This window comes from Oncorhynchus gorbuscha, unplaced genomic scaffold, assembly GCF_021184085.1.
Source record: "Oncorhynchus gorbuscha isolate QuinsamMale2020 ecotype Even-year unplaced genomic scaffold, OgorEven_v1.0 Un_scaffold_561, whole genome shotgun sequence".
Classification (NCBI taxonomy): Eukaryota; Metazoa; Chordata; class Actinopteri; order Salmoniformes; family Salmonidae; genus Oncorhynchus; species Oncorhynchus gorbuscha.
In genome coordinates, this window is record NW_025745393.1 from 354,757 (window position 1) to 366,884 (window position 12,128).

The 12,128-nt window shown below is 49.2% G+C and overlaps 1 protein-coding gene and 1 pseudogene across 1 annotated transcript; both read right to left on the reverse strand.

Annotated features, from left to right (window-relative positions):
* Positions 1–550: 550 nt before the first annotated feature.
* Positions 551–2,098, reverse strand: uts2r4 (urotensin-2 receptor 4). Its single transcript, XM_046334021.1, has one exon. It carries the CDS (start codon positions 1,786–1,788, stop codon positions 712–714), a length of 1,077 nt encoding a protein of 358 aa, XP_046189977.1. The 5' UTR covers positions 1,789–2,098; the 3' UTR covers positions 551–711.
* A 6,364-nt stretch (positions 2,099–8,462) lies between these two features.
* LOC124018678 overlaps positions 8,463–12,128 on the reverse strand; it is a 31,375-nt pseudogene continuing 27,709 nt past the window's right edge.

A 12,128-nucleotide genomic window follows, 5' to 3' on the forward strand; every position in this document is an offset into this window, starting at 1 on the left:
ACTAACTACTCAAAAAACATTTGTTTTGGAGGCTTAACAAACAGCTATAAAAAAATGTCCTCATGTTTTCACCAAATTTCAAGACTGCTTTTCCTCAGAGTGAAAAATAAAAATGCTTTATCAGAAATGCTTTGGCATTAATGCTCTTGTCAGAATAACTCCCCCTCACTTTTCCTAGTTCCTGCATGGATTACCTTCCTCCCCAGGATAAAAAGGATTTAAGTCAACACCTGTATAATAGTTCCTAATATTCAGATGATGTAAAAATACAAAAACTACTTCTCCTAGAGATCCATGTTGTTAGGTCAAGTTTATACTGCACCTAACTACTCAAAAAGATTTGTTTTGGAGGCTACTCAAACAGCTATAAAGAAATGTCCTCATGTTTTCATAAATCCAAGGTGCTCCTCAGAGGTCAAAAGATAAAAATGCTTTATCAGAAATGCTTTGGCAATAGTGCTCTTGTCAGACTGCTGACCCCAGGTCACTCTAAGTCTGATTATAGTTCCTGTAGGGATGTCCGGCTCCTCCCCAGGATTCTCCTGATTATAGATCCTGTAGGGGTGCTCCGGCTGCTGACCCCAGGTCACCTCTACTCTGATTATAGATCCTGTAGGGGTGCTCCGGCTGCTGACCCCAGGTCACCTCTACTCTGATTATAGATCCTGTAGGGGTGCTCCGGCTGCTGACCCCAGGTCACCTCTACTCTGATTATAGATCCTGTAGGGGTTCTCCGGCTGCCGGGTCTCCCCTACTTGACCCTGTGCTCTGACCCTTCTGAGCCAGATAGTCCTTATAGTTCCGGGTAAGGAGGGTGTACAACAAAGGGTTAATACAGCTATTCCCATAGGTCAGACACGTTACAAAGTAATTCATGTAACTGTGAGTGGCAGGAGACAGAGCCCTGAGGGACTGCGGGGAAAATAACTGTGCCAACTGCCACCCCCAGAAAGGCAGGAAACACACCCAGTACGCTACAATGATACAAAAAATCATTGTTACTACCTTTTGTTTTAAGCCTCGTCTTCTCGCTGAACGGCTGCTCCCTCCCAAGCTAGCCTGAGCGGTCCAATAGCGACGTGCTAGGCCAGCGTAGAGACCAACAATGACTAAACCGGGTACGAGGACGCTGGTCAGGAACAGGACGGTGAGGTAGGCCTTGAAGGCCTCTTGGGTCCACGTCGGGTAACAGATCCGCTTGACGTTCCCGGCCGCGTCCGACTTCCCTTCCCTCAGCCGTATCATAATCATCATGGGTAGTGTCAGGACAAACGCCGCGAACCAGATGACGGCCGCCACTACCTTCCGTCCCCGCGTGCTGGATCGCCGGGCGTCAAACGGCTTCGCCACGGCCCGGTAGCGCTCCAACGACATGGCGACCAGGACGAAGATGCTGGCGTGCATGGTGAGGAGATCGAAACTCAGGAGGACCCGGCAACCGGCCTCGCCGAACAACCAATCGTGAGCAAAGTAGGTGCAGATGACGAATGGGATCGTAGAGAGGTAGAGGAGGTCGGCGAGGGCAAGGTTGAGTATATAGACGTACATAGAGCCGGATCGGCGGAGAGCCGCGGAACGCATGATGAAGAGGGTGTAGATGTTGCCCGCCACCCCCATGGCGAGCATGATTAGGAGGGTAACGCCGAGGAGAGAGGTCACCCACAAACCCCCACCCCCGGAGCTACCCCCTCCAGAGACAGCGCCCGAGCCCCCAGAACCATGGGGGGAGATGGAGGTCACGATGGGTGTCTGGCTCTGGTTCATCGATGGGGAAAGGTTTGAGTTCATAAATAAGGCCAGCAGGTCCCTACAATGAAGTGATCACTTTACTGGGATAAACTGTTGTTACTATTAGTATTCAGAAAGATTTTAAAGAGTTGCTTATGGATTCCAAAAGGATTTTAAAGAGTTGCTTATGGATTCCAAACAGATTTTAAAGAGTTGCTTATGGATTCCAAACAGATTTTAAATAGTTGCTTATGGATTCCAAACGGATTTTAAAGAGTTGCTTATGGATTCCAAACGGATTTTAAAGAGTTGCTTATGGATTCCAAACGGATTTTAAAGAGTTGCTTATGGATTCCAAATGGATTTTAAAGAGTTGCTTATGGATTCCAAATGGATTTTAAAGAGTTGCTTATGGATTCCAAATGGATTTTAAAGAGTTGCTTATGGATTCCAAATGGATTTTAAAGAGTTGCTTATGGATTCCAAACGGATTTTAAAGTGCTCCATGTTGGAGTGATAGAGAATCATTAAGACTTTGCGCACTGCATAAGATCCAGTGAAAAACAGACAGAACCAGACAAAAACAACAACTCTTCTGCATTGTTGAGGGAGATAGCACATTGTTCTGCATTGTTGAGGGAGATAGCACGTTGTTCTGCATTGTTGAGGGAGATAGCACATTGTTCTGCATTGTTGAGGGAGATAGCACATTGTTCTGCATTGTTGAGGGAGATAGCACATTGTTCTGCATTGTTGAGGGAGATAGCACATTGTTCTGCATTGTTGAGGGAGATAGCACATTGTTCTGCATTGTTGAGGGAGATAGCACATTGTTCTGCATTGTTGAGGGAGATAGCACGTTGTTCTGCATTGTTGAGGGAGATAGCACGTTGTTCTGCATTGTTGAGGGAGATAGCACGTTGTTCTGCATTGTTGAGGGAGATAGCACATTGTTCTGCATTGTTGAGGGAGATAGCACGTCAGCATGTCACTGCACCTTTTAAACCTGCTGGAAACTGTGTATGTGACAAGTAACATTTGACTTGAAAACACATAAATCGTCTTTGGCCTTCTGACTCTTTATCTAAATTGAATCTAAATCCAATAGGAAAACAGGCCGTGTGTAGTGATGCTTCAACAGTGGCTTCAGTTCCACTACGACTGTTAACCTGCAGCTTTAAGGTGAAAAAGGACATGGCTGACAAGTCCACCTCATCGAGTGTCTCTTATCTCCCAATGTTTTCACGTCCCTGCTCCAGCTCCTCCAAGCTCCCATGATCCTTTCCTTCCCGCGGGTACCGGACGAAGCCCAGGCGATACAGAAGAACAGACAGACGCTTCAGTTTCTAGTGGACTTGAACCGCACCGGTGACTTGGGAGTAGCTTGATGTCCTGAGTTGACAGTGTGTTGTCGTTGGTCAGTTTGTGGTGATTCAGAAGCTCTCAGACTGTATCCAGAGGTTAGGTCGTGTTGTGTTCTCAGCTGGCACGGTGGAGGGTCATTGTTGGTACCTCTCAAAAGGTCAATGTTGGGGTGTTCCAATAGAGTAACTGGGGCCCCTTCTCGTGTTTCATTCCAGAGCTCTTCATAGGTGTTTTGTTGTGTCCGTCTTCTTCTTTCCTTCAACTGCTGTCCTCTATTCTCTTTCCTTCTCTCTGTCCTCTGACCCCTTTCCTTCTTCCTCTTTGTCCCCTTTACCTCACTCTTGCTCTGTTTCTCCGCTCTCTCTCTCCCCCGTCCCCCTCACTCTCTCTCTCCCCCCGCCCCCCTCACTCTCTCTCCCCCCGTCCCCCTCACTCTCTCTCTCCCCCCGTCCCCCTCACTCTCTCTCTCTCCCCGTCTCTCTCTCTCTCTCTCATATAGGTGTAACCCAGGATGACTCTATGGATTTATGAGTGCTGCTCTCTTTAAACACCTGGGTGCAGTTTTAAACACCCCTGGTTCGCTGGCACTAAAACACACACACACACACACACACACACACACACACACACACACACACACACACACACACACACACACACACACACACACACACACACACACACACACACACACACACACACACACACACACACACACACACACACACACACACACACACACACACACACACACACACACACGCATGCATGTGCAAGGATGCATTCAACCTAGCATACATAAACACACACACGCACTGACATATCATTCAACCTCTATATCTCACACATGAACTCTTTAGAAGTCATTTTCAAATCATTTACATATTTAAGACAAGAGGAGACCAATGTATGGATTTATAAAAATAGTTTGTAGTACCTCAAACATGAACATTTACAACCAATCTTCTTCTATATTGGAAAACACCCTTGATAACAAGAATAAAAGCACGACATGGGATGAATGAAAAGTAATAATAATAATATAATAAAAGTATGTATCAATCAATGATATTCTTTGCATGTCTCCTCAGTCTAAATATGTTGTCTAATACCTTCAAATATCTTCGGTCATACAGGATATGTAGAAAGAGAGATCTGGCATATTCCTGAAACACCACAAAATGGCACTATAAAAAACCCCACTAACTGTTTATACACAACCATAAGAGGGTTGAACATTATCCATAGTTATATTCAAATGTATATCTTTGCATATCTCCTAACCAAACTCACCCATCAAAAATGTCAATTTCTAACATATTAATAGGGAACTTTAAAAGTAAACATTTAAATCACATTGATCTGAGAGATTAAAGTAATGACATAGTGTAAGGCACAGTGGTTGACCATGATGACAGGTCCTGCTGCAGTCTAGTGTGTTTGTACATCTGTCTTTCTTAGGCAAGGACAGCCTAACCTAACTCAAACGTCTTGGTGATCTCCAGGATGGGCAGAGGATAGGAGGAGAGAGGAGGAACAGAAGATGGGTAGAGGAGAGGAGGAGAGAGGAGGAACAGAAGATGGGTAGAGGAGAAGAGGAGAGAGGAGGAACAGAAGACGGGTAGAGGAGAAGAGGAGAGAGGAGGAACAGAAGACGGGTAGAGGAGAGGAGGAGAGAGGAGGAACAGAAGACGGAAAGAGGAGAGGAGGAGAGAGGAGGAACAGAAGACGGGTAGAGGAGAGGAGGAGAGAGGAGGAACAGAAGACGGGTAGAGGAGAAGAGGAGAGAGGAGGAACAGAAGACGGGTGGAGGAGAGGAGGAGAGAGGAGGAGAGAGGAGGAACAGAAGACGGGTAGAGGAGAGGAGGAGAGAGGAGGAGAGAGGAGGAACAGAAGATGGGTAGAGGAGAAGAGGAGAGAGGAGGAACAGAAGACGGAAAGAGGAGAGGAGGAGTGAGGAGGAACAGAAGACGGGTAGAGGAGAAGAGGAGAGAGGAGGAACAGAAGACGGGTAGAGGAGAGGAGGAGAGAGGAGGAACAGAAGACGGGTAGAGGAGAGGAGGAGAGAGGAGAGGAGGAGGGAGGAACAGAAGACGGGTAGAGGAGAAACAGAAGACGGGTAGAGGAGAGGAGGAGAGAGGAGGAACAGAAGACGGGTAGAGGAGAGGAGGAGAGAGGAGGAACAGAAGACAGAAGACGGAGTAGAGGAGAAGACAGGTAGAGGAGAGGAGGAGAGGGAGGAACAGAAGACAGGTAGAGGAGAGGAGGAGGAGAGGAGGAACAGAAGACAGGTAGAGGAGAGGAGGAGAGAGGAGGAACAGAAGACAGGTAGAGGAGAGGAGAGAGAGGAGACAGGAAACAGAAGACAGGTAGAGGAGAGAGAGGAGGAGGAGAAGAGGAGGAGAGGAGGAGAGAGGAGGAACAGAAGACAGGTAGAGGAGAGGAGGAGAGAGGAGGAACAGAAGACGGGTAGAGGAGAGGAGGAGAGAGGAGGAACAGAAGACAGGTAGAGGAGAGGAGGAGAGAGGAGGAACAGAAGACAGGTAGAGGAGAGGAGGAGAGAGGAGGAACAGAAGACGGGTAGAGGAGAGGAGGAGAGAGGAGGAACAGAAGACGGGTAGAGGAGAGGAGGAGAGAGGAGGAACAGAAGACAAGTAGAGGAGAGGAGGAGAGAGGAGGAACAGAAGACGGGTAGAGGAGAGAGGAGGAACAGAAGACAGGTAGAGGAGAGGAGGAGAGAGGAGGAACAGAAGACAGGTAGAGGAGAGGAGGAGAGAGGAGGAACAGAAGACGGGTAGAGGAGAGGAGGAGAGAGGAGGAACAGAAGACAGGTAGAGGAGAGGAGGAGGAGAGAGGAGGAACAGAAGACAGGTAGAGGAGAGGAGGAGGAGAGGAGGAACAGAAGAGAGGTAGAGGAGAGGAGGAGGAGGAGGAACAGAAGACGGGTAGAGGAGAGGAGGAGAGAGGAGGAACAGAAGACGGGTAGAGGAGAGGAGGAGGAGAGGAGGAACAGAAGACAGGTAGAGGAGAGGAGGAGGAGAGGAGGAACAGAAGACAGGTAGAGGAGAGGAGGAGAGAGGAGGAACAGAAGACAGGGTAGAGGAGAGGAGAGAGGAAACAGAAGATGGGTAGAGGAGAGGAGGAACAGAAGACGGGTAGAGGAGAGGAGGAACAGAAGACAGGTAGAGGAGAGGAGGAACAGAAGACAGGTAGAGGAGAGGATGAACAGAAGATGGGTAGAGGAGAGGAGGAACAGAAGATGGGTAGAGGAAGGAGGAACAGAAGATGGGTAGAGGAGAGGAGGAACAGAAGATGGGAGGAAGAGGAGGAACAGAAGACGGGTAGAGGAGAGGAGGAGAGAGGGTAGAGGAACAGAAGACAGGTAGAGGAGAGGAGGAGAGAAGAACAGAAGACGGGTAGAGGAGAGGAGGAGAGGAGGAACAGAAGACGGGTAGAGGAGAGAAGGAACAGAAGACGGGTAGAGGAGAGGAGGAGAGAGGAACAGAAGACGGGTAGAGGAGAGGAGGAACAGAAGACGGGTAGAGGAGAGGAGGAACAGAAGACAGGTAGATGAGAGGAGGAGGAACAGAAGACAGGTAGGAGGAACAGAAGACAGGTAGAGGAGAGGAGGGAGGAGGAACAGAAGACAGGTAGAGGAGAGGAGGAGAGGAGGAACAGAAGACGGGTAGAGGAGAGGGAGGAACAGAAGACAGGTAGAGGAGAGGAGGGAGGAGGAACAGAAGACAGGTAGAGGAGAGGAGGAACAGAAGATGGGTAGAGGAGAGGGGATGGGAGGAGGAACAGAAGACAGGTAGAGGAGAGGAGGATGGGAGGAGGAACAGAAGACAGGTAGAGGAGAGGAGGAACAGAAGACAGGTAGAGGAGAGGAGGAGGGAGGAGGAACAGGAGAAGACAGGTAGAGGAGAGGAGGATGGGAGGAGGAACAGAAGACAGGTAGAGGAGAGGAGGAACAGAAGATGGGTAGAGGAGAGGAGAGAGGAGAGGAGGAACAGAAGACGGGTAGAGGAGAGGAGGAGAGAGGAGGAGAAGACAGAGATGAGAGGAGAGAGGGAGAGGAGGGAGAGAGAGGAGGAGGAGAGAGGAGGAACAGAAGATGGGTAGAGGAGAGGAGAGGAGAGGAGAGGAGAAGACGGAAAGAGGAGAGGAGGAGTGAGGAGGAACAGAAGACGGGTAGAGGAGAGGAGAGAACAGAAGACAGGTAGAGGAGAGGAGGAGAGAGGAGGAACAGAAGACGGGTAGATGAGAGGAGGAAGGAGGAACAGAAGACAGGTAGAGGAGAGGAGGAACAGAAGACAGGTAGAGGAGAGGATGATGGGAGGAGGAACAGAAGACAGGTAGAGGAGAGGAGGAACATAAGACAGGTAGAGGAGAGGAGGAGGAGAGGAACAGAAGACGGGTAGAGGAGAGGAGGATGGGAGGAGGAACAGAAGACAGGTAGAGGAGAGGAGGATGGGAGGACAGAACAGAAGACAGGTAGAGGAGAGGAGGAACAGAAGACGGGTAGAGGAGAGGAGGAACAGAAGACAGGTAGAGAGGAGGAGGAGGAGGAAGACAGGAGGAACAGAAGACAGGTAGAGGAGAGGAGGAACAGAAGACAGGTAGAGGAGAGGAGGACAGAAGACGGGTAGAGGAGAGGAGGAACAGAAGACAGGTAGAGGAGAGGAGGAGGAGAGAAACAGAAGACAGAGAGGAGAGGGAGGAACAGAGAGAGAGGAGGAACAGAAGACGGTAGAGGAGAGGAGGATGGGAGGACAAACAGAAGACAGGTAGAGGAGAGGAGGAACAGAAGACGGTAGAGGAGAGGAGGATGGGAGGAGGAACAGAAGACAGGTAGAGGAGAGGAGGATGGGAGGACGAACAGAAGACGGGTAGAGGAGAGGATGGGAGGAGGAACAGAAGACAGGTAGAGGAGAGGAGGAACAGAAGATGGGTAGAGGAGAGGATGGGAGGAGGAACAGAAGACAGGTAGAGGAGAGGAGGAACAGAAGACAGGTAGAGGAGAGGAGGAACAGAAGACGGGTAGAGGAGAGGATGGGAGGAGGAACAGAAGACAGGTAGAGGAGAGGAGGAACAGAAGATGGGTAGAGGAGAGGAGGATGGGAGGAGGAACAGAAGACAGGTAGAGGAGAGGAGGATGGGAGGAGGAACAGAAGACAGGTAGAGGAGTGGAGGATGGGAGGAGGAACAGAAGACAGGTAGAGGAGAGGAGGATGGGAGGAGGAACAGAAGACAGGTAGAGGAGAGGAGGATGGGAGGAGGAACAGAAGACAGGTAGAGGAGAGGAGGAACAGAAGACGGGTAGAGGAGAGGAGGATGGGAGGAGGAACAGAAGACAGGTAGAGGAGCGGAGGAGAAGAGGAACAGAAGACAGGTAGAGGAGAGGAGGAGGAGAGGAACAGAAGACAGGTAGAGGAGAGGAGGATGGGAGGAGGAACAGAAGACGGGTAGAGGAGAGGAGGATGGGAGGAGGAAGGGTCCATCAATGCTTGTGTCTGAACATCGCCTCCACTGCAAAACACAAACATGAGGTCAGACGTTAATAAACACTTTATAACCGAACAATAACAGCAATATATGTTTATAAATCCTTTATAAATAGTAAAACATGGTCCTCTCTTACTGGAGTCCTCGGTATGCTTATAAACACACATAGATGTTAATACCCTTAACCCTTAATAAGAGGTTGTAATCTCTTACTGGAGTACTCCTGAGGGGACATCTGGATGCTGATGACATCATTGAAGTGTTTCAGCCAATCCTGTTGCTCAACTTCCGTCTCGCAGGTAAACAGGAAGCTGCGCTCGGGTGTTACTATGGTGATGCCGTGTTGCCAGGCGCCATTGCAGTGGGTTCCAGCTGGGAGGCCGGGACTAGCTCTGTAACCATGGTCCTGGTGCCCTAGGAATGCCTCACCCTTGGCAAAGGCATCCTGGCAAGGTAGGGGAGGTAGAGGGGGTGAGTTGAGAGTGAGGTAGGTGAGGGAGGGTGAGGTAGAGGAGGTGAGAGTGAGGTAGAGGGGGTGAGGTGAGAGTGAGATAGAGGGGGTGAGGTGAGAGTGAAGTAGGTGAGGGAGGGTGAGGTAGAGGAGATGAGGTGAGAGTGAGTAGATGGGGTGAGGTGAGAATGAGGTAGAGGGGGTGAGGTGAGAGTGAGGTAGAGGGGGTGAGGTGAGAGTGAGGTAGGGGAGGGAGGGAGGGTGAGGTAGAGGGGGGAGAGAGAGTGAGGTAGGGGAGGGAGGGTGAGGTTGAGGGGGTGAGGTGAGAGTGAGGTAGGGGAGGGAGGGTGAGGTAGAGGGGGTGAGGTGAGAGTGAGGTAGGGGAGGGAGGGTGAGGTTGAGGGGGTGAGGTGAGAGTGAGGTAGGGGAGGGAGGGTAAGGTGAGAGTGAGGTAGGGGAGGGAGGGTGAGGTAGACAGGGTGAGGATGAGGTAAAGGGGGTGTGATGAGAGGGGTGAGGTTAGAGAACAGGCACCAACTATGCCATGACTATTTACAGTCGACACACAACTTAACCTGCCACGTTACGTTCTGTACAGTACATCCATACTGTTACATTCATGTAAAACCTTTACAGCATTTATCCTCTAACACTGCTCATGTATTTATATTCTGCTGGTCAAAGCCTGTCTCTGGCTGGCTGCATTGGCTGGCTACACAACTTGTGTCTTCAATCTCTTTATTTCCATACGGGCTCCACACCTCAGTAAAGCCTGTGTATGGTTCTCTGTAACAGCCCCAGTGTGAAACCTTGATGAAGGCAGCTGTCCTAACGTTGCTGTATTCAACGTATTGCATCTGATCCTGTAGTGTGAGGCTCCCCTTGTCTTTTCTAAAGTGAACTAGTGAGCTATTTCATGTGGCCAGGTCTGGCCCTCCCCAGTACGCTCCCCTGTGCTTTCCACTTTCCCATTGTTGTGTGTGATGATTCAAACCAGGCACGCTAAGTAGAGCACGACATCACCCTCATACACACTCTACAGAATCTCCATAGTGTTACATCTAGCCAATATTAGTTTAGGTGTTGATGTGAGGTGAGTTGAGAGAGGGTGCTAGTGAGTTCTCTGCCTCTTGTGCGTGTGTGTGTGTGTGTCACTGGTAGTTTCTGTGTGCAACTGTGAACAGTCTTTGGAGTCTTGTTTGATGTGTGTGTGTGTGTGTGTGTGTGTGTGTGTGTGTGTGTGTGTGTGTGTGTGTGTGTGTGTGTGTGTGTGTGTGTGTGTGTGTGTGTGTGTGTGTGTGTGTGTGTGTGGTTTGATGGTCTTCTAATAGAAGTATCAGATTACTGTCTAGCGAGTCTCCTCTACATAGCAGCTCTTTGTTAAAACTAACAGAGAACATGTTGTACTAACCTGATACAGCAAGAGGAAACTTCATCCGTCATTATGAAGTCCTTTCAAACCTTTTGATATCAATCACATTCATATAAAATATGAGGTCCTCTCTAGTAATTGGCCTATGAGAGCCTATCTGGGAGAAGTGTGTGTGTGTGTGTGTGTGTGTGTGTGTGTGTGTGTGTGTGTGTGTGTGTGTGTGTGTGTGTGTGTGTGTGTGTGTGTGTGTGTGTGTGTGTGTGTGTGTGTGTGTGTGTGTGTGTGTGTGTGTGTGTGTGTGTGTGTGTGTGTGTGTGTGTGTGTGTGTGTGTGTGGTGTTTGATGTCTTCTAATGAAGTATCAGATTACTGTCTAGCGAGTCTCCTCTACATAGCAGCTCTTTGTTAAAACTAACAGAGAACATGTTGTACTAACCTGATACAGCAAGAGGAAACTTCATCCGTCATTATGAAGTCCTTTCAAACCTTTTGATATCAATCACATTCATATAAAATATGAGGTCCTCTCTAGTAATTGGCCTGAGAGCCTATCTGGGAGAAGTGTGTGTGTGTGTGCCTGTGTGTGTGTGTGTCAGTATATGTCTGTGTGTGTGTGTGTGTGTGTGTGTGTGTGTGTGTGTGTGTGTGTGTGTGTGTGTGTGTGTGTGTGTGTGTGTGTGTGTGTGTGTGTGTGTGTGAGTGTGTGTGTGTGTGTGTGCCTGTGTGTGTGTGTGTTTGTGTGCCTGTGTGTGTGTGTGTGCCTGTGTGCGTGTGTGTGTGCCTGTGTGTGTGAGTGTGTGCCTGTGTGTGTGTGCCTGTGTGTGCCTGTGTGTGCCTGTGTGTGCAACTGTGTGTGTGTGTGTGTGTGTGTGTGTGTGTGTGTGTGTGTGTGTGTGTGTGTGTGTGTGTGTGTGTGTGTGTGTGTGTGTGTGTGTGTGTGTGTGTGTGTGTGTGAAACCACTCTTACCAGGGGATCTTTGTAGTACATGAGACGTCTGCGGTCCAGGGTGAACCAACGCTTCTTAAACCCTTCTGTATGCTGCAGAGAGAGAGAGAGAGAGACAGTCAGTATATGTCTGCTCCTCCCCCACTGAGAGATCGTTGTCCCCTGTTTGGCATCAAGGACACACAGCAGGTGTATAGATGGATAAGCTACCACATAGCAACTACAGAAGGATAAGACACTATCAGGACTTCTAATGGCAACTACAGAAGGATAAGACACCACCAGGACTTATAATGGCAACTACAGAAGGATAAGACACCACCAGGATAAGACACCACCAGGACTTCTAATGGCAACTACAGAAGGATAAGACACCACCAGGACTTCTAATGGCAACTACAGAAGGGACACCACCAGGACTTAAGAAGGATAAGACACCACCAGGACTTCTAATGGCAGCTACAGAAGGATAAGACACCACCAGGACTTATAATGGCAACTACAGAAGGGTAAGACACCACCAGGACTTCTAATGGCAGCTACAGAAGGATAAGACACCACCAGGACTTCTAATGGCAACTACAGAAGGGTAAGACACCACCAGGACTTCTAATGGCAGCTACAGAAGGATAAAACACCACCAGGACTTCTAATGGCAGCTAAGACACCACCAGGACTTCAGAAGGATAAGACACCCCCATGACTTCTAATGGCAGCTACAGAAGGATAAGACACCACCAGGACCTCTAATGGCAGCTACAG

Coding starts and splice junctions, on each gene's coding strand:
- uts2r4 (XM_046334021.1), bottom strand. CDS start 1,788: ATGAACTCAAACCTTTCCCCATCGATGAACCAGAGCCAGACACCCATC.